General features: G+C 40.7%; 1 protein-coding gene across 1 annotated transcript; it reads right to left on the bottom strand.

Moving 5' to 3' along the window:
- Window positions 1–316: 316 nt before the first annotated feature.
- On the bottom strand, window positions 317–4,131 carry LOC147608271 (G-type lectin S-receptor-like serine/threonine-protein kinase SD2-5). The gene is made up of 2 exons (XM_086789163.1): window positions 3,660–4,131; window positions 317–3,274 (listed from the first exon to the last, which is right to left on the bottom strand). The coding sequence occupies exon 2, from the start codon at window positions 2,823–2,825 to the stop codon at window positions 654–656; it is 2,172 nt and encodes a 723-aa protein (XP_086645289.1). The 5' UTR covers window positions 2,826–3,274; window positions 3,660–4,131; the 3' UTR covers window positions 317–653.
- Between the last annotated feature and the right edge of the window lie 17,743 nt (window positions 4,132–21,874).

Genomic DNA, 21,874 nt, shown 5'->3' with positions numbered 1-21,874 from the left:
ATCAACTAATCCCTGGGTCAATGTTTTACTTCATAGTATCCCACGTCAAATGTGTGATTAGAGACTTAAATGTGATAATCAATGCATTTTCACTATACTACTCATAGCTGGCCTCTGATGAAAATGTGTGATTAGAGACTTAAATGTGAAAATGCTGGAGCAAGTTGTAAAATTTTCCAATGTTAGAAGGCTGGGTCTACAAGAGAAATTAGAGCTAACTAGAGTTGAACAAGAGGTTCCCATTATAATTTGTAGATGAGTCTTGTAATTAGTAATTATTTTTTATAGTAAAACATGGCAAAGTGGGGAGACATCCTTTTGTAAATGGGTATTTTCAAGTTGTTTTATTTGAATTTTGGGAACACATTGCAAAAGAACAGAAATAGAAGGCACAGCTCAAACAGAAAGGAGCAGAGTTGGTGAAGGGAAATGCATCACTTAAAGTAGGAGTGGCACACACACACACACACACACACATACTGCATACAAAAGTACATAGAAGCCTTGCCTTCACTCTCTCTAAGCCTCTCCGAGTATTGGGGTAAATAATTCTTTTTCTTTTTGGCTTTAGAAAAAGGAATAGATATCTTAATACCAAAATTCAACCAGCAAGGGATGGTAGTCTAATGATACACACATAGCATGTGTCCTCATCATCGGAGGAGGTCTTTGAAGGACTTTTTGCCGACTGAACTGTTTCGGTGATCAGAAGAGGAGGGGGTTTCGGCGGTGAAACTAGTGGAGCACCAGAAGTTACTTCTGGCACTGGCCTCAGACAAGCTCAACATCTCCAATTCCCACTCCATCTTCATTTTCCTGCTCATGGAAGAAGGGAAGAGTGGCTGCTCTTCGTCAACTGCAGGATGCGGTACTTTCATCCCCCCCTCCAGCATTTTCACTATACTACTCATAGCTGGCCTCTGCTGAGGTTCCCTTTGCACACAAAGCATTGCCACCTCAGCTATCCTCTTAGCTTCCTCCTCATTCACACTACCCCAATGTAGCCTCTCATCCAAAAGACCCATCACACCATCCCGTACTCCTCTCATCAACAGCTTGAGCTTCAAGTCCCTCAAATCCTTCACCTTTCTCCCAGACACAATCTCCAACAGCACTATGCCAAAGCTGTACACATCACTTTTCTCCGTTACCACATAATCCATCAGCCATTCCGGTGCTAAATAACCAGGGGTTCCCCTCATGGTTGTCATCACCACACTCTGTTCCCTTGCCATCCTCCTTGACATCCCGAAATCAGATATTTTAGGGCAAAAATTATAGTCCACCAGTATGTTTTGAGGCTTCAAATCCATGTGAATCACCTTCTCATTGCACTCTTCATGCAAGTAAGCCAAGCCTCTTGCTGTTCCAACTGCTATGTCAAACCTGGTTGGCCATGTCAACACATGCTCCGCCTTCTCATCCTTCTTGGCATCCCCAAATAGCCATGCATCCAGAGAGCCATTTTCCATATACTCATATACTAGAAGTTTGTGGGGTCCTTCCAAGCAAAAGCCAAGCAAGTGAACAAGATTCATGTGGTGAATTCTGCTCAGAATGGAGACCTCTGCAATGAACTCCTTGTTACCCTGATGAGAGCCATCAGTGAGCTGCTTCACAGCTAGCTCGGTCCCATCAGGCAAAGCTCCTCTGAACACAGTGCCAAAGCCTCCACTTCCAAGAGGATCACTGAATCCTCTTGTATACTCTTGCAGCTGCTTCCATGTAAATCGTTCCGGTTTAGTGCCCAATAGAGAAGTCTCCAGCAGTTGATTTTCTAGCTCATCATCTGTGGTTTTCCTTCTCCTAAACCAGAAGAAGGCAAATCTCAATATCACCATTACAACTGCCAAAATTGCCACAACAAATCCTACTACAATGGCAGTGCGAGAAGGTCCTTTTCTTGCTTTTATGATCTTCAGAAAGCTGACATTGCCTTTGTTGGAAGCATTCACCTGGAAGCTGCCTACAAGGTCTGTGATTAGAAAGCAAGAGCTGGTTTTCTCTTGAAAGAATGCTGCAGTGCAAGAGCAGTTGTCCAAGCACAAGTTCTGACAGTCATCAGAAGACACATTTGTTCTGTCAGCTGCAACAAAGCTGTTCGAAAAGTAATCAGCCCCAACTATGGCTGAGGAAAGCATGGCTTCACCAGTTGCAGAGCATGTGGGAGGTTCACTGCCATCAACTAAGTGGCATCCTAATTGCGGATTAGAGGCATTAGTGGCCTCCAGGGATGCTAAATTGGAGCATCCTGTGCTGCAGGTTTGGGTTACTTCATCACAAAAGCCATAGAAACTACAGTGCATAGGCAAGCTACATGACCTGTTCTCAAAGACAGTGTAGAAGGGGAACCAAGTAGCATCGCTAGACCAGCTTGTATCATTGACAGTGTAGACATGAAGGTCTCCATCAGCTTCTAACCTGATAAAGGTAGCATATGTGACATTCATTTTCAGAAGCTTTGGATCCAAAATTTTCATGGTATGCAGAGGGTTTGCTGTAGAGCAGACACTTGGTGAGACCTGATCGAATGAAGAGATATTCGATGTGTCAGATCTGAGATCGAGACTAAGTGTTCCACTTGCATCCCAACATAGGGCTGTATAGAGCGTTTTATTAGAAAAGCTACTAATAGAGTCATAATCTCCCTCTTTGGAGAAACTCCATACCCAATAAGGCAATGAATTGTTGGTATCTGATCCAAATCTGGCATACAGTCCAAGGCCCCCCGGTTCCATAACCATAGTGTAATTGGCATTAGAAGAGTCGGACCTCAAATCCCAGTTGAAAAGCTTCTGCCCTGTTTTGAGAACCTGCAACACCATCAATGTGTTGGTGGGATGATCAAAAGATTGCCACACCACTTGGCCGGTGTCATTCAAGAGGACGAGGTTGCCCTCATACGTGATTTGTAGAAAAGAAACCCCTTGGTTAGCTGTATGCGTCTGCCATACCAATGACCCATTGGCATCTACAAGCTGCAAATCGCCCTCCAGGCTAAATTCAAGCCTTGCATTCTGATGCACCGGTGTGTACGGGTTCGCAGTCCAGATGACCTGCCCACTGTATGGCTTGGTCTTTCTGTTATCATATGCAAGGAGAGAGAGATAGAATAAGGGGTCATCTACTGTAAGCTGGTCTGCTCCTGTGATGAAGAAAAGCCCAAAAACTATGCTGGTGTTGTGGTTTGTGTCGATGCCCAACTGCCGGCCGTACAGTTTGTCTTGAAAATTCAAGCCCACTATGAAGCTTCCTGATGAGTCGTTGTTGATAACTGTGAAATTAGCATAGAATAAGACAGTGGATTTGTTAGAAGAGGGCAAGGACTCATCATCATCTGCTAGGGCTAAACTGCAGAAAGCTTGCAGAAACAAGATCAAAAGAATCAAATGCAATGGATTTCTCAAGCTAATCCCGCTGCCCATGTTTTAGCCTGATTAGATTATCAATGGATGCGCGATCATCCTGTTAATGAGTTCCTATTTGGGAGACTGGACCAAAAATAAGTGGGTTTTTCAGCTACTGTTTTGATGCTACTCTAATTTTCTGATACTTACAAACACTGTGAATGCAAAGGATGAGGAGAAACCAAGAAAATCAATGGAATTGTGTGTGTGTGTGTGTGTGTGTGAGAGAGAGAGAGAGAGAGAGAGAGAGACCTGTTTTCTGCCGTCTTCCTGCCGTGAGAACACAGTCCAGCCGGCTGGCCCATCTTTCGAAAAACAAACGTGTGGAAGGGATTTGGTCGAGTATGAAATTGTGAATGAGCCCCCGGCTGCACCGGCCTTGTCGTTTTGTCCGTCTTTGCCCTCGCTGACCGGCGTCCTCTTCGTCCCCTTGTGCATGGATGCCTGTCCCTAATCAGAGAAGGATTCTCTTCTGAGAGAAGGCCTACCATGTCTAGAATAATTGAGAAGACTGCTATTGCTGTGTGTGTGAGAGAGAGAGGGGGAGAAGACTTGCTACTGCTGTGTGTGAGAGAGAGAGGGGAAGGCAGAGAACAAGCAGAAGAATCTGTACTAGAGAGAGGGGAGAACGCAGAGAACCAGGAGAAGAATCTATACTATCAAGGACATGTTTTCCTTGCCAGTGCCACGTGTCACTTTCTTTAGCATCTCTAAAACCATTTCCTCTCTTCTAGAGGGATCGGGATTTGATTAACTTCGTTAGATTTCCAAGTGAAGTATGGGTGAACTCCGGGTAATAACTCGGGGGTAAACTTGCGATGAACTAGGGGTGACCTCGTGGGGTACAAAGGAGTAGACTGTGCATTGGTGGGGTTAGTGCCGTAGTAGTGTGGTGGGGTCAATGCCATAGCAATGTGCGGGTGTAGAACTAGCTGTTTTTAAAGTCGTAAGAAACTACCTCATTAAAGCCGGATTCGAACTCAAATGCAGATTTTATTTTGAACATATTACTCAAAACTCCATACCAAAATGTATTTGAAATAATACTAGGTGCTCTTTCAAGCATATAGTCTGTAGAAAAAATGGGTGTCCTTTCGACATAAAAGGGTTCTCTCTTTTCACAACACTGTTTCAAAGTAACATGTCATTCTTCCCGCTTTCGTTCTTCATTATAATTGTTGATATTATCACATATGTACATGTAAGTGACATAAATCTAGAAGCTAGGGAGGATTAAAGATAAGCCTAATACTCATGGTTAATTTAGGAGATTGTATCATGCTAATTATAATTAAGAAAACTTATTTATAAATAGATGTACTTTTCAACATGAAAGGGTTACCTCTCATCATAACACTATTTCAACGCAATCGATCCCTATGAATGTCATTCTTCTTTTCGCTCTTTCAGTATAATTGTCTATATCATCACATATATACACATAAGTGACACAAATCGAGAAGCTAGGGAGGATTAAAGATAAGCCTAATACTCATAGTTTAACTCTCCCAAATCACGGTATTTGTTGGTTTTACAATTTTTGAATTTGGGAAGTATTAATCAGATGAAATGCATATCTCTACCTTTGTAAGAGACTAAACACTTGCATTGGGTAACCCCATTGCAAAGACCTTCCCATAAGGAAACCATCACATGAAATGCATACCTCTACCTTTGTAAGAGACTGGCATTGGGTAACCCCATTGCAAAGACCTTCCCATAAGGAAACCATCATAAACTATTGGATAACCCCATTGCAAAGACCTTCCCATAAGGAAACCATCACAAACTATTGGATAACCCTATTGCAAAGACGTTCCCATTCCCATAAGGAAACCATGATCGCAAATACACTCATAGTTGATAAATTTAATGGTGATGGTTTTTGCATTAAAACTAGGAGATAGTTTCATCCATCTCATTGCATTAAAAGGTAACTCTAAAGAAGCATGGGATGAACTAGATAAGCTATTTGGTGCCAAACAAAAGAGCTCCAAAATTAGTCTAAAAATTCAATGATTTGGGTTAGACATCAACGAGAGTGAGTCTCCAGTGGGTTAGACATCAACGAGAGTGAGTCTCCAGTGGGTGTTACGCAACAAGTTGCATGTGTTGGGTCTCTAGTGGAAGAGGATGCCATAGCAATCCTTTTCATAAAATCATGACATTGGAAGCATTCATCCCATTGTGGCTACCTTGAAGAATCTACTCGAACCAACTAGCATTGAAGCAGCCTTGATCAAAGAAGAAAAGAGATTCAAAGTCAAAGTAGGTGGATCATCACACTACGAGGAAAAAAAGCATTCTTTACCAAAGGACCAAAAGCCAGATTATGACAAAAGAAGAGCCAAATGAAGGTGCTTCCAAGAAGGAGGCCAATCATTAGAACAACTCTTCTAATTGATGGAAGAGGGCACCCCTCTCACCTTGTGTTTAAACCCACTCATTGTATTCCTATCCTTGTGTTAAATTACACGCCCTAAGTACTCATATTTATCTGTGATGAATAACTTATCACAATATAGTGTTGGGAGGGATTCTATCTGTGTGATAGATATTATATTCTGACTCTCTTCACTTACTAATTAAATATGCAACTAAGGCCAATTGCAACCCAAACAAGAGGGAATGTTATGGTAATTAATTTATTATTGGGTGATCCAATAAGTGAAAAGAATATCTTGGGTGACCCAAGTGTGATTAATTTGATTGTGAGTGAATCCAACCAACTGTGGCATGTGTAACGCATGTAAGAAATGTGTGAGTTTGATTGTGAATGAATCCAATCAACTCTTTTGAATTAATTCTTGATGAGGGTGACCATAGTTGGTTGTGAGTGAATCAAACCAGCTGTGACATGTGTGAAACGTGTGGTGTACTTTGTGAATACGTGTGACGCATGTAAGGGTGGTTGCAAGATGAGGATACTCACTTTCATTCACTCTCTCTAAAATTGGGACATCAATGCAACTCCGATGGAGTACCTCGATCATGATATCGCCATCAATTAAAACATGACACTTGTCTCCCGAGCCTAAAGTGCCATATCTTGAATGAGATACCACCCTTACATACGTGTGACGCATGTAAGGGTGGTTGCAAGATGAGGATACTCGCTTTCATTCACTCTCTCTAAAATTGGGACATTGAAGCAACTTCGATGGAGTACCTCGATCATGATATCGCCATCAATTAAAACACGGCACGTGTCTCCCGAGCCTAAAGTGCCATATCTTAAATGAGATACCAACTAACGCCATGCCAGCAGGTCCGGGTTTCAAGTCACCATCCATGTCACTAGTACAAGTCACCGCCACCACATTATCTCGATCGAGATATGCATGCCACTTGGATCCACGTCAATGCCATGGTGGATCCCCCTAGACATCCCACTCAGATGTACATTCAGCATATTCAATGATGTTGTCTCCACCGTCCACATATCTCAAATGAGAAAGCAATATAATCTTGACCATTGAAAAATCTCGTTCAAGGTATAGAGATGTAATCTCATCCGTCCACATATCTCATTCGAGATACCAAGATGAAATCGAAGCCATTCAAAAACCTCGAACGAGATACATCTACACAATCCGACCCGTCCATTCATGTATATTTGAAGATGCGATTCCAGCTGTTTATATATCTCGATCGAGGTATTAAGTGAATCTCAACCGTCAAATACACCTCGATCATGGTAATGACCCAAAATCTAAGCCATCCATGTACCTCGAACGAGGTACTTAATTCAAATCGCAACCGTCGATCCCTCACCAACTCTAAAATCAAATGTGCATCTTGGCCGTTTGTCTCCGTAACCCTAAAATCGTGCATACATCGGGAGCATACATCTTGCAAACCCTAAAATGCACGCCATCGAACCTCGATCGAGGTTATAAAATCAAAAAGCTTTTTTTTCGCCTCATTGTCACGCATCATTTTCACTCTCCTTGCTCTCTTGATTTGGATTAGCAATTAGTGGGCTCATTAGCATTGTTTTATAGCTTCGTTAGTATTACTTAGCACTAAGCATTGGACCTTTCACATTGACCTGTCCGTTTGTGTTAGGCTTAGGTTTCAGCATGGAGTCACGTGAGGAGGGCCACGACGAGGAGGGCCGCTCGTCTATTGTGGACCTCATCGTGGAGATAGACCGCGAGTTAGCGGCTATCCGTAGGATTGCTAGAGACACTGTCTACATTACATATTGTGTTAGACTTGGAGGCGATGCTATCGTCCCTTCGTAGCCTTCTCACGATATTGTTTATGTAGATGAGTGGATAGCCCACCATCGTACTGCTCCTGTGTCACATGGCTTAACATATCGTCAGGTCTGTGATCTTGGTCTGATTAGGGATTGAGCCTACTTAGATCTTTTCCTTGATAGCCGTGGGATGAGGCTTAGGGCGGGCAAGTCCCTTACTATTTCGCGGTGTTCACATCCTCGTATGGAGGCACATATCTATAGTCGATATGTTGTCGCATATGGGAGGATGCCGAACCGCCAGATTCCCATATACTTCGCAAAGCAATTATATGGAGAGTTTGTCTTAGGGGAGGAGGTGGAGTACGCTAGACATCGGCCTAGTGGGGCGGTGCTGGCCAAGGCCATCTCTAGGACCAGGGTAGGCGGCCTCCACCAGCCCTTCGTGTAGCTATTGATCCTGCGTTTCTGCCTTTGTCGACGGTCGAGGCTCTTAGCACCCAAGTTGGCATCGACGTACGGAGTACTACGGAGAGCATCCAGCACGTGGTGCGCTTGCTCTCATGATCGATACCGAAACAAATGTCGAGGTATTTACACATTTATTACTTCTTAAGTTTTTTTCATAGTCATTTGTTTAGTTTATATGTACTTTTCTATATTTTAAAAATGAGCGACATGGTTGATTGTGTCATGTAGGGTCCCACACCTACCAGTGAGAGACTCACTTAAGAGTTGATTAAGGTGAGAGTGGAGATTGACCGCCTTAGAGCTACATTGCGGACGGTAGAGGCCGTTACTGCAAAGGCACGTTATGCAAGAGAGTGACATCCAGCAGGTAGGTTTCCCTTGTATGTAAAAGAGTTATAATTAAGGTCCAAAGTTATAAATTTATTTAAGTAATAGCTAATGAGAGAGACTAATGAATTATTTATATACTTACTTTTTGAGACTAATGAATTATTTGTATACTTACTTTTTGAGACTAATGAATTATTTGTATACTTACTTTTTGAGTAGGCTCAGACTGAGGTAGAGAGTTCTAGAGCTGAGGCGGAGCAGCACATGATTATGGAGCGGATTGCATAGCATAGGGCATAGCAGTTAATGCTGCATGTTCGAGAGTTCCGTAGATCCTCAAACGTGATAGTGCCTTACTTGCCTCTACATCCACGGCTTGTTACTACAGAGGTTTTTCGACAACCTCTCCCTCAGGATGCGCCACCATTCCTCGTGATGCCTGCTGCGCTCTATGTCTCGAGGACATTGACAGTATTGGTGGATATACTCTGGGATGTGGATATTTTTTTCATTTGTCTTGCATCACCTGGGAGCTAGTACGCTTCTCGACATGTCCCTCTTTCCGAGCACGCGTTGACCTAGTGACACACAGAGTTTTAGGCATTGACGATCTTCACCCAGGCTTCGCTCGAGTAGATGTTAGGACTGGCAGGCCTCTTGATTTTACCTCAGCTATACTGACTTAGGACTCGACAGCGTTAATGACAGAGATCAGGAGCCTTAGGTGCCTCTAGAGATTGAGTGGAGTGCACAGTAGTTTGATGCATACCAAAGAGTCCTTCGAGAGCTAGATCACAACATACGAGCGTGTGGGTGGTGCTGGTCCTAGTGGCACCCCAGGTGATGGTGCTAGCAGCAGTGTTGCTTCTCATGAGCAGCGTGTCCTTACAGTAGAGGAGCTTACACGCGTAGAGTGGCAAGCACGGACCATTGCGGATTACATATTTTGGGTTTAGAGATAGAGACAGCACGACGTAGAGAGAGGGAGAGGGCAGTAGCAGCTTATGGGGCTCGTGAGCTCCCAAGTACACTAGCACCAACTTAGGATCCTGCCTTTGAGGCGGCAGACCTCCCCATAGATATTTGATGACCCCCCCAGCCGGTATAGCCTCCTCGACATGCACAGTAGCCTCGATGCATACGTCAACCACCAGTGAGATGAAGATTTTGATTGGGTTGCCGTTGATAGTGACTAAACTCAGACTAGCTAGGTTAGCTCACTTACATTGTACTTAGATTTATTGGCAGTGACTCTAGCTAGGGTAGCTCATTTTCATTATGCCTTGATCTATTGCATTAGTGGCTAAACCCAGAGAGTAGCTCGGTTAGCTCACATTCCGATGTACTTAGTTGATGTTTATATCATTATGAGCTTTTTCATTGTTGAGGATCATTACATTTTATTTGATATTCATGGTTTTTTTAAATTTTTAACACTTTGGCTATCATATTGTTTGTTGAAAATCCCCATGCCATCATACCCAAACATGCTCCGATGGGGCCCAAACTTTGCATGTGGGAGGGACTCACCCCCACAAATTTTGGTCCCCTCGGAGCATGGTTGGGTTAGCGATTAGTACCGAGGGTGGATTTTTCAAGTCTCTTGGTGCTTAAGAGGCCATTGAAAATCCCGCTCTTCCCCATACCATCGTACCCAAACATGCTCCAATGGGGACCAAACTTTACAAGCATGCGGGGGGGACACACCTCTGCATGCTTGCAAAGTTTGGTCCCCATCAGAGTATATATGGGTTAGCAATTAGAACAACTTAGGGTGGATTTTTCAAGTCTCTTGGTGCTTAAGAGGCCATGGAAAATCCCGCTCTTTCCCATACCATCATACCCAAGCATGCTGCGATGGGGACCAAACTTTGCAAGCATGTGGGGGGGGACCCACCCCCACATGCTTGCAAAGTTTGGTCACCATCGGAGTATAGTTGGGTTAGGAATTAGCGCCCACTGCGTATTTTTCAAGTCTCTTGGTGCTTAAGAGGCCATGGAAAATCCCTCTTCCCCATACCATCGTACCCAAACATGCTCCGATGGGAGGATCAAACTTTGTAAGCATGTGGGGGAGACCCACCCCCACATGTGTGCAAATTTTGGTCACCATCCAAGTATGTTTGGGTTAGCAATTAGCACCCAGTGTATATTTTTCAAGTCTCTTGGTGCTTAAGAGGCCATGCAAAATCCTGTTCTTTCCCGTGCCATCGTACCCAAACATGCTCCGATGGGGACTAAACTTTGCAAGCATGTGGAGGGGACCCACCCCCACATGCTTGCAAAGTTTGGTCACCATATCGGAGCATGTTTGGGTTAGCAATAAGCGCCCAATGTGAATTTTTCAAGTCTCTTGGTGCTTACGAGGCCATGGAAAATCCCGCTCTTCGCCATACCATCGTACTCAAACATGCTCTGATAGGGACCAAACTTTGCAAGAATGTGGGGGGGATCACCCCCATGTGCTTGCAAAATTTGGAGCATGTTTGAGTAAGTAATTAGTGCCCAGTCTGGATTTTTCAAGTCTCTTGGTGCTTAAGAGGCCATGGAAAATCCCGCTCTTCCCCATACCATCGTACGCAAACATGCTACCATGGGAATCAAACTTTGCAAGCATGTGGGAGGGGACTCACCCCCAAATTCTTGCAAATTTTGGTCACCATCAGAGCATGTTTGGTCACCATCAGAGCATGTTTGGGTTAGCAATTAGTGCCCAAGGCGGATTTTTCAAGTCTCTTGGTGCTAAACAGGCCATGGAGAATCCCGCTCTTTCCCATACCATCATACCGAAATATTCTCCAATGGGGACCAAACATTGCAAGCATGTGTGGGAGACCCACCCCCACATTCTTGCAAAGTTTGATCACCATAGGAGCGTGTTTGGGTTAGCAATTAGCGCGCCCAGTGCGGATTTTTCAAGTCTCTTTGTGCTTAAGAGGCCATGAAAAATCCCATTCTTCCCCCCATACCATCATACCCAAACATGCTCCGATGGGGACCAAGCTTTGGAAGCATGTGGGGGAGAGCCATCACCACATTCTTGCAAATTTTGATCCCCATTGGAGCATGTTTGGGTTAGTAATTAGCACCCCGTGCAGATTTTCTAAGTGTCTTAGTGCTTAAGAGGTCATGGAAACACATACCATCGTACCCAAACATGCTCCGATGGGGACCAAACTTTGTGAGCATGTGGGGGTGGGATCCCCCATATGCTTGTAAAGTTTGCTTCCCAAAGGATCATGTTTGGGTATGATGGCATGGGGATTTTCAACAAACAATATGATAGCCAAAGTGTTAAAAAAATAAAAAAACCATGAACATCAACTAAAATGTAATGATCCTCAATGATGAAAAAACTCATAATAACAAAAACATCAACTAAGTACATCAGAATGTGAGCTAATCGAGCCACTCTGGGTTTAGCCACCACTAACTCAAAAGATCAAGGCATAATGAAAATGAGCTACCCAACTATTCTGAGGTTAGTCACTACTACCAATAAATCTAAGTACAATGTAAGTGAGCTAACCCAGCTATTTTGACTTTAGTCACTATCAAGATAGAGATCTAGTCAAGTAGCATCCTCTCTAGCTCTCAAATGCTGTAGAATGCTCTCATGGTCAACTCTATACTCGATCAAGAGTGATCCTGGTAGCAACCACTAGATGAGAGAATTGAAATGCCTCTAACTCCCACTTCCATTGCTAGAACTCACTCCCCCGATGAAGTCGAATCTGCTCTGGTAGAGCCGGCCTGTCCCACAATCATGCTATGGGCGTCGAAAGAAAACCCATGATCATCCATTGTATCCTGGTCAAGGATGCACTTTGGCCTAGTGCAACTCATCAGATAGTAGTCTACTCCCTCGCTATTTCCCTCACCGGCAATAAACAGCAAATACATCATCCTCCTATAGAAACTTTTTGTGAGGTCATCATAGCTAGCCATGAACACAGGACCTGTGTGCTCATCGGACAACACTAGATGTGAAGGATGCTCGAGGGAGAGGGCTGTCTATATCCATGCATCTACCCATCCTCTCGAGGCACAATGTGACCAATCGCCATCCATACATGGTCCACAGAAGCATGCAAACTATCGTGTGTAAATCGTGGTGGCCGTTATGCACGTGCTCCTAATGGAATGTAAGCCCAAGGTGCCAAGTACTGTGTCATAATCATGGGAGGCTCTATCGTCAATCATGCCACCATCCACATGCCAAAAAAATCTCATGACAATCCGAGCATCACGTTTGGGATATGATGATGCTGCACTCCCACACAAATGTTGGGAGCACCACTCGACCACGTGGCCTACATCTTTGAACTGCTCAGCATCCAGCTTCCGCAGTTGATGATGCCTCAAGGCATGTTTCACACACGCACCCTCACCATCATGCTCTCCCTTCCCGTGACCAGTCTCAAAGAATGACCAAATCACTGGGATACTAGACTGCACATGCCACCTATAAATCCATTAAAAAAAAGTCTTAGTTATTGTTTTCTTTAAGATGTTCTAGTGAATTTAGTTTAATTGCAAATATAAGAGAACCATAAGTACTACCTGTAGAGCCAATATAATTATCGTGATGACTTGAACTGTGTGCCATAACCATCTGACGAAACCCATCGCTGGCCACGTGTGATCCCACAATCTCGTAAAAAATCATAATGGAGACGAAAACAATGTTGTACAAAATGTGCATCATGTGAACGATCATCACTGATATAAAAATGATACTCTCAAATAATGACACAGGCCTTGAGGGTACTCGCTATCCCATCTACATGGGCCTCTGCATGTCGATAGCTAATGTGGACCATAATAGCAACCTGCTAAGGTAAGCAAGAGAGACGATTAGGACACAAAAAATCAAATAAGTAATATGGCTCAAACACGAAACAAATATTATGAAATATAACTATTACCTGCTCCGAGAAGTAATACTCAGATTGTATCTCCTGAAAAGGTGTGAAGGTGTAGTTTTCTACAAAATCAACCATAGAGACAACCACACCAATAGAAAACTCTGCCAAGCATGGTCGGAACTGACGATCCTGCCACTTGGCACAATGACTGTACTATATATAAGGGTAGATCTTCTCCCTAAATGTGGTTGTGAAGTGACAATGTGGTGTATGCTTGTCCTCGAGCTGCAACTTCCTGGACTGTCCACCACCACTCTGGAGCTGTGTGTCACATACTCATAGATGTGTAAGTGGTTACTTGCATCAAGATCTATCACTTGGTTCACTTGGCACTATCTCTTGGTCACTTGGTCACTTGCATCAAGATCTACCATCTGTAGATGTGCAAGTGAACCACATAATGTGAAATTACTCTCCACACAAGGCATCCTATGGAACTGGGCATCCTCCGTGTGCATACACACAAAAGAGAGTGGATGAAATCATGAGGACTACGAGGCAACTCTCTATGCCCACTAAGAGAACAGAACATCATAAAAAGTTGGAACTCAACATGGTAGAGACAACAACATGTGTCACACTATTGTGAGTACCTCACAAACCAAGGCTTACACCCCTCAAATGACCTTTGCCCAATTTTAAGCTCTGGATATGATGCCACAAACTGCGAATACAACTTTGTTTGGGTCATTTCAAGAAAGCAAGTACCGTGCTAAATGAACACTTTTCTTGTCACTCTCTTATGCAAATCTTTCTTGAAAACTCACGAGGCACAACAATTCTCCTCCCAAAAACTTTCTATCAAGGATCTAGTGGTTTCATCTAGTAGGCAATCATGCCTAGCTACATGACCACCACTACTCGCCCAAAAAGCACCAACCTCATTGGCATCTAAACTTTGCCATCTAAACTTTGCCATCTAATAGACCCAACTCTAAGTGCGTGTGGTGCTATGGAAAGGATGCAAGATGTGGCACTCACCTTACCCTTCATTTGGGAGCTACTTATGGCTGCAACACAATAGCTCGTCAAGTAGCCAAAGCGTCCACAGAGTTCCTCCTCTTTTGTTAACTATATAGGAAACGATGAACACTTTGTAGCACCGCCATGCCGCCAGCTCTCCTCTCTCTTCGACCTCCAATGTCAGAAAGTGTCCTGTAGTTGGCAATTTTGGTGGATTGATCAAAGCATCAAGTACGCATGCCTGTGATGAGGGCGTGAGGCCTTTGAAATAGGGATGGAAGACTGCATGGGCATGATGATGCACCCTTGACTTTGATAGTTCTTTCCTATCCACACTATAGGCACCCAAAGGAGGGGGTGGGTTCTTGTGGAAGTGAAGGGGGCTCAGGAAGGGCAGGTTCATGGGGATTATCTAAACTAAGGGGAAGTGGGGGGAAGATGGTGGAGGGAGAGGAAGTGGAAGAGGAGGAGCACGGCTTGGCTCATCGCCAAACGAAAGGTGTTGCTTGTTGACGTGCTCTCCACTCTCTCTTTCTCTCATGAGCTACCCTTTTCCTCTCCTCCTCTTGAACTTGGTGGACGGGTGGAAGTCTAGTCCTATCACGTTTCCGACTCCTATGACTTTGAGAATCCATTCTCAAGGAAGCTAAGAGATAAAATTATGAAGGCTCAATGATGGGATAGTACTAGAGATAAGTGTGGGATAGTACTAGAGATATGATTATATAGGAAAAATAGGTTATCCACTTCAAATCTCATTGGATTTCCTATCTAAGATTGATTGGATAATTAAGATAAACATAAAGGTAATTAAAGATAAACTACTATCCACTTAAAAATTAATACTATTAATAATATTTATTAACGAGTCTAAATATTTATCATTACTAGATATATAAATATATCTTTAAATTTATATTTTATTTTATAATTATATAACTGTATTTTCTTTTATAAGGTATTTTTTTCCTAAATTTTATTCAAAGGTTTATCCTACACACAAAATATTTTTAATAAATATTAAATTTAAAAAATTATTATTTTTAAATTAAATAACATGAACTTTAAAAATAATATTATTTATCTAATTCTAAAATATAATCCTTTAAAATTAGCGATTTTAAATTCTAATGGACCTCTAACATTCATAACAAATTTTCCAAAGTAAATCTACAAAAATCCAACTGTTAGATTTGTAATTTTACCTTAAAGTCACATTCTACTAATCTTCCCCAATCTAATCATCACTAAATCCATACAAATTGAGCATTTTAAATGGTAGATGTGGTGGGAGGACAAAATAGTATGTTTTTTTAACAATTCTAATGCCTTTTAAATAATATAGAAAATAGTAAAACATATCAAAAATTGCTCGATAAATCAAGTTAAGCTCTATGTTATTTGAATTTGTGATATGAAAAGTGGGAATATCATATAAGTAATAATGTAAAAGTTATAGGTAATTTACTCACATTTAGTGTACCTGTCCAAACCTCCAACAGGGCCTATATACAATTTTGGTTCCCAAAGAAAAGGGGATTTAAAATTATTAGATATTTGATCAGATTATAGTTTTAGGTACCCAAATTTGCATATGATGTTTCATTAGAAGGCCTTGAAGTGAAACTCCTTGGCTAACTAGGAGAGATTGTCTATTCTTCTTGAAAAAATGATTGTTTTTAGGCTAAAGCCAAGGGCGTCCACTAAATAAAACTAGATAACCTCATCTTGCAACTACCTATAAAGGTTTTGTGAGTTTGATTGTGAGTGAATCCGATCAACTTTAAGACATGTGTGATGCATGTGAGGACATGTGGGAGTGAATCCACTTAAATACCTAAGGACATTGTGAGTGAATCTAATGTGGGAACAATTAATGTGTTTGATCACTTGTGTGTGCTGATAGTTGCAACCGAGGACGGATATTTTTTCAAATAGGAGGAATATCACGGGAGTGAGGTTTTTCAGAATATTTTATCATGGGAGTGAATCTAATTAATTATGTGTGATGCATGGTTCATGTGTGAAGCATGGTAGTTAATGATTTCCATTTGTTAGAATTGTTTTTATGAGTGATTCCAAAGTAATTATGATCTAACATTGTGGACTATGTTGTGTGTATAGATCATGAGTTCGGGAAAACCAAGGTGGACATTGGACAAGATTATCTAGCCAAGACGAGATTATCTAGCCAAGCACATGTGTGCTGCATATTTGATTTTGTATGGTTTGGCCCATTGTACATATGTTGGGCAATGCTTATTTTTGATGAGATGCTTTAAAAACATTGGACTAAGGTTCAATTTTGTAAAAAAAAGCTATGTTATTTATGACTCCAAAGGCTAAATTTATGGCTCCAAAGGCTAAATTTATGAATATGATTTAAATACCGTGTGTGGGATTGGAGCCACACACGTCGGGGGGGAGATTGCACCCAATCTTGTGTTCTTTGATTTTCATGCTCTTGATTTATGCTATTATGTTATGGTTTATTTATTTTATTATTTAATTTATGGAATAATCTAATCTCCATGTACCATGGTCGTGCAACATTTTTGGAGAGCTTCATACGTTATGCCATCCTCCTATTCATCCTTCTATTCACATAGCTTGTTTTAGGTTAGCAAAAACGATCAATTGGTGATATCAACAATTGATTATCAACATGATTCTTATCGGTAAAAAAAATAGTTTGTGCAAATAACTAGAACATTTGGCAAAGAAGCTTTCAAGAGTTTAACTTTATCAAACCTAATCCATCATATAGTTAGTTACTTAAAATAGTAAATGGCAATAAAGGTGTGGAAATGCTAATAAAGTGAACATGAGTCCTAATCAAAGACCAAGAAAAGTCAAAGGGGCTACATCATGCAACAAGCTAGGATAAATTAGGCAATCACTACCTAAAAATAATAATTCTAAAATGGCATGTTATAGAGAGGGTTATGATCAAATAGACACCAATGATTTGTCAACAAGCAAGTGAATGAAAAGATGAGAACCTATTAAAAACAACATTAATTTAAAAATAGTAGATTAGTGTTAGTGGTGCAACAAATATAAGAATGCTCCAAAAGTAGTAGATTAGCATTGCTGGTGCTATAAATATAAGAATGCCCAAAAGTAGTCAGCGAGATATGTTGTGGGCAAGACTCATATCTTAAGGAAGATAATTAAAAGCACATGGAACTCAAAACATTAATGGTTGAGCACCAGAAAAAAATGCTCATTGTAAAGGACACCCATAAGAAACTCAAGAAAGATGATACAAGGTAATTGTAATATGATAGTGGTTAAAGATGGGTTCTCAACATTTTGATTGTAACATGATAGTGGTTAAAGATGGGTTCTCAACACAAGGTAATTGTAACATGATAGTGGTTAAAGATGGGTTCTCAACATTTTGATTGTAACATGATAGTGGTTAAAGATGGGTTCTCAACACAAGGTAATTGTAACATGATAGTGGTTAAAGATGGGTTCTCATCAAGGGAGCTACTTGATGAGAAGACATTTTGATTTGGTTCTATAATGGAATGGGATCTTTCATGCACTTTCTTGTTGATAAAGCATTGCACCTATAATGTATTCAGTTGGATCTTTTTTTTTCACTTGCTTGTTGACAAAGCATTGCACTTCTTCGACACTTGTTTTATATATAATTTGTTTTCTCTATATTATTTTAATAAAAATTTGGTTGAAATGTTTTAAGCTATTACATCCTCCACACTTTGTTTAGACTTCATGCTACATAGTTCTAGTATGTTTGGTAATTTGAGATTTGCATTCTAGTCTATTACTTCTTCTTTTTTGAGGGTGTATAACTTAATTTCTAGGTTAAAGCTACAAGCTTCCATGACTATACCTTTACTATGAGAATCCTCTCTTTGTTAAAGGATCAACATATATCTTCTTTACAAAAAAAAAAGGAAAAAAAGGAATTTGGGATCTTGTGGGAAACTTGGGAGTAGATTTCACAAGAATCTTGAGATAAGATTTTATGCATAAAGTTTAAGTGATTTTTAGAGTCTTTCAGAAGTCTCGGTTGGAATAGAGAGGAGATAGAGGAGGACATGAGAGTATATAATGTGTTGAGCGTTGACGAGTTGGAGGCTACCCTCACTCGACTCTCTTGTTGGCACCTCCTAATCTGTCAGAGGAGGAGGATCCAGAACTTGATTTTTATGCATAAAATGATGCATAAAAGAATTTTTTTAATTATAAAAGTGTTACTTTCATCAATATTAATTTTTATGCATAAAAGAATTTTTTTGTATTATAAAAGTGCTACTTTCACCAATATTGATTTTTTGCATAAATAGATGCATACAGAATTTTTATATATATCAAAATAAGAGTTCTCTTTAATCCTATGTTTAAATCCCATGAATATTGGTAAATGAATAAGTAAATATTCTGTGAGAGAAAATTCTATTGTTTCATATTCTCTAGGATGGTAATGAGAAAATTCAGAAAAACTATTAAAGTCAAAATTTTAGATAAATGATTAATTTATTCCTCATAGGAATTCGATTAGTTTTGAATTCAGTTAAGCAAAATACTTAATGAATGAAATTCAATAAAGTAGTAATTGAAATATTACCCTTCGAGAGAAAGATAGTTCAGGGAGAATCTTTCCAGACTCAAACCCTGAATCACACTATGACCAAGACATATCTCCTTCGTCAGTTTCAAGAAAAGACGATGTGACCAGTTTCAAAAAATTCACTCAAATCATCCACCGAATCTGAAATCAAGTTAAGACCCTTGATTCTGATCTGAGGATCAAGGTTACAGAATTCAGGAAATTCTGTTGGAATTTTAGACCTGCGATCTATAAGTATTGGGATACAGATTTAAGATATACCCATTGTATTCAAAAGAAAATCAAAACTGAAAACTTGTATAGAAACCTTGTTTTCTTAAAGAACTGTCTTACGCCAGAATGTTGGAGGGAGCATTTGGTATGTGTGTTTTTCTAAGGGAAGTTCGGTTGCAACAGCTAGCGGGGAGTGTTCAAAGGACGGCTCATACGGCAAAAACCTGCCCAGGTCTTGACCAGCCTGGGTATGGTGAAAAATGGTGTGCTTCCGGTACGATGGGCGAGGACCGACGAAGCGATCCCTGAGTGAAGTGCCAGGACACCTAAGGAGGATTTTGGAGGGTTTTAACCAGGCGATGCACGGGCTCGCGGTGCTTAGGACATCCATGCATATGTCGTGGAAGATTTATATATGTATGATGACGAGAAAATTTTTGTTATCTATTAATACTGGATCTTGTTTTGCTGATCTACTGGTCTCAACGGAGAGTCGAGAGTGATACTGTTTTGTGAGAAACAAGGATTGAATGGAAATTTTGAGTTATGATATCTGTAACCATTTGTCAATGGATTGTTTTATAAGTTAAAGTTTAAAGAGGAGTAAGTGCCTATCTGTATTCTAAAGCAAAAGTTAAGAGGCGTTCAATTATGGGTGGGTGAGTACTTGTCTGGTTCTACCAATTCCAGTGGTTGGGAGGTGGCTAACCCATGGGCCGGATGGGGTTAGACTGGAATTAGTAGAGTTTTAATAATAAAATTGATTAAAAAGAATACGCTTAGAACTGGAGTAGTTAAATAATAGCCTGAAGACTTCTCTAATGAATAGATCAACGGCTGTGCCTTATTCAATTAGGAAAAAAAGCGTTGATTCCTTCAAGTTAAGTCTGTAATAGTTTCCTTCAAGTCTGTAAGCCTGAAGACTTCTCTAATGAATAGATTAACGACTGTGCCTTATTCAATTAGGAAAAAAAGCGTTGATTCCTTCAAGTTAAGTCTGTAATAGTTTCCCTTCTATCTGATTTAATCAGATGAAGGTTAGTTCAGTATCTTTACCTCGTTAGAAAAATTTGTTAAGAAAATAATAATGGTTGAATGGTCCCCGTTTTTCGGGCATGGGGAATTTTCCCGGTTTCAGTTTTCGGAATAACCACCAGTTTAGTCTTGTGCCCGAACATTAGAGGGCGAGGTCCCGAGTGAGAAACCTGCCCCACGCAAGAGGAAGCTACTGCTACCATCCGAAAATCCAGTGTGCAGTGGGGGCAATGGGATCTCAAAGTTGGTATCAGAGCGCTGTTATAAATTTACGTAACAGCAACAGAAATTGCTTAAAATTTTAAAGTAAATCTGGGAAATAATGTTTTCGCTTGTTAATATTATGTTGAATGAGCTTCAAAAATTAAAAACTTATAAATTGAATTGGAATTTATAGATGGATACCCCGAATCTATCTGGCATTCCTGAACTCTACCAGAGTCAGGATATGATAGCCTTTGCATTCGAGCACCTCATCAACTCTACTACGACCCGAGTAAGCAGAGTGAGACTCGCATGTCATTTTGAGTCTTTACTTTCCTTATCCTATTGAGCGACATCAGTATATGTGGTTCTTTGCAGGACAATGTATTAATATCAGTACCAGTCAACAACGTCAGAGGCTCAAGCAAAATATTTCCTTAGCCATGATTCTGATAAGGCTAGGGCTTGTTCAGCATGTACACCTCTTTGATCATTCACCCCCAGGAACCTCAAAAATTGATGCCAAGTTTTTAGGCTTCTTAGCCGCTTTACCCCTAGAAGTAGAATTACAGCACCTCTTTATGTAATGAATTGTGTGTTCCATGGTATGTCTCCTTCGCAGTTTTGCTTCTTTATGCGTACGCGATTGAGGCAGTGATTTTGGGAGCCGTGATGCTCTATGTATATATCTCAAACTTTTGATAATAAACGATGTTTTGCAAAAAAAAAAAATCTAAATTGTTTTCATGATTGTGAATATGGTTAATAAAATTATCAGAGTAAATCTTGTTTCAAGAAGTATGATGAAATAATTATCTGTTTAAAGAATAAATCATAAAAAATTAAATAATCATAAATCTGTTGTCAAATTTAAGCTGACAAAAATCTCGTTTTGTTAGAATCATGAGGCGTGCGGCCCGTGCAAGACAACCGGATCCTCTAAGAAAGAGGTTTTGTCCTCCGGGCTTCCTTGAAACTAAAATGAATAAGTTCTTGGAACTAAAGCAAGATAGCCGGACAATTGAAGAGTACCATTAGGCCTTTGCCCTTCTCCTCAAATATTCCCCACAATTGGATGAAGTTGATGGCCAGATTCATTCGAGGAATGAACGAGCCATTGGACACCTTAGTAAAGAATGCCAAACCTGTCTCAATGGTGGCCGAAGCAGTAAGAATGGCAAAGGACTTTGCCAAAGCCTTTGTAGTTAAAAGTCAATATTAGGTAATTTGGGAAAAATCTCACATTTTGGGAATCAATTACTCCATATAGTTTTGGACATATCTTAAACATACTAACTCCAAATTTGTCGAAGATCATAGATTTAGATTCTACTCTTCAAGATCTTTCCGATGATATGTCACATGAGGGGGTTTTGACAAACTTTTGGACAAGTTTACCATGCTCCCATTTTTCAAATGGGAATGGGATTTTTCCCAAATTATCTAATATGGTGTTTTAAGGTCCCGCCGAAGCCTGCACCCTCTAACCTTAAAAGATTCCAAACCGTGGAAA

This window comes from Cibotium barometz, chromosome 53 (genome assembly GCF_041138505.1).
Source record: "Cibotium barometz isolate CiBa-2024 chromosome 53, ASM4113850v1, whole genome shotgun sequence".
In the NCBI taxonomy this organism is placed as follows: Eukaryota; Viridiplantae; Streptophyta; class Polypodiopsida; order Cyatheales; family Cibotiaceae; genus Cibotium; species Cibotium barometz.
Note: the sequence above shows the minus strand (reverse complement) of the source record. Positions and strands in the feature narration are given on the sequence as shown.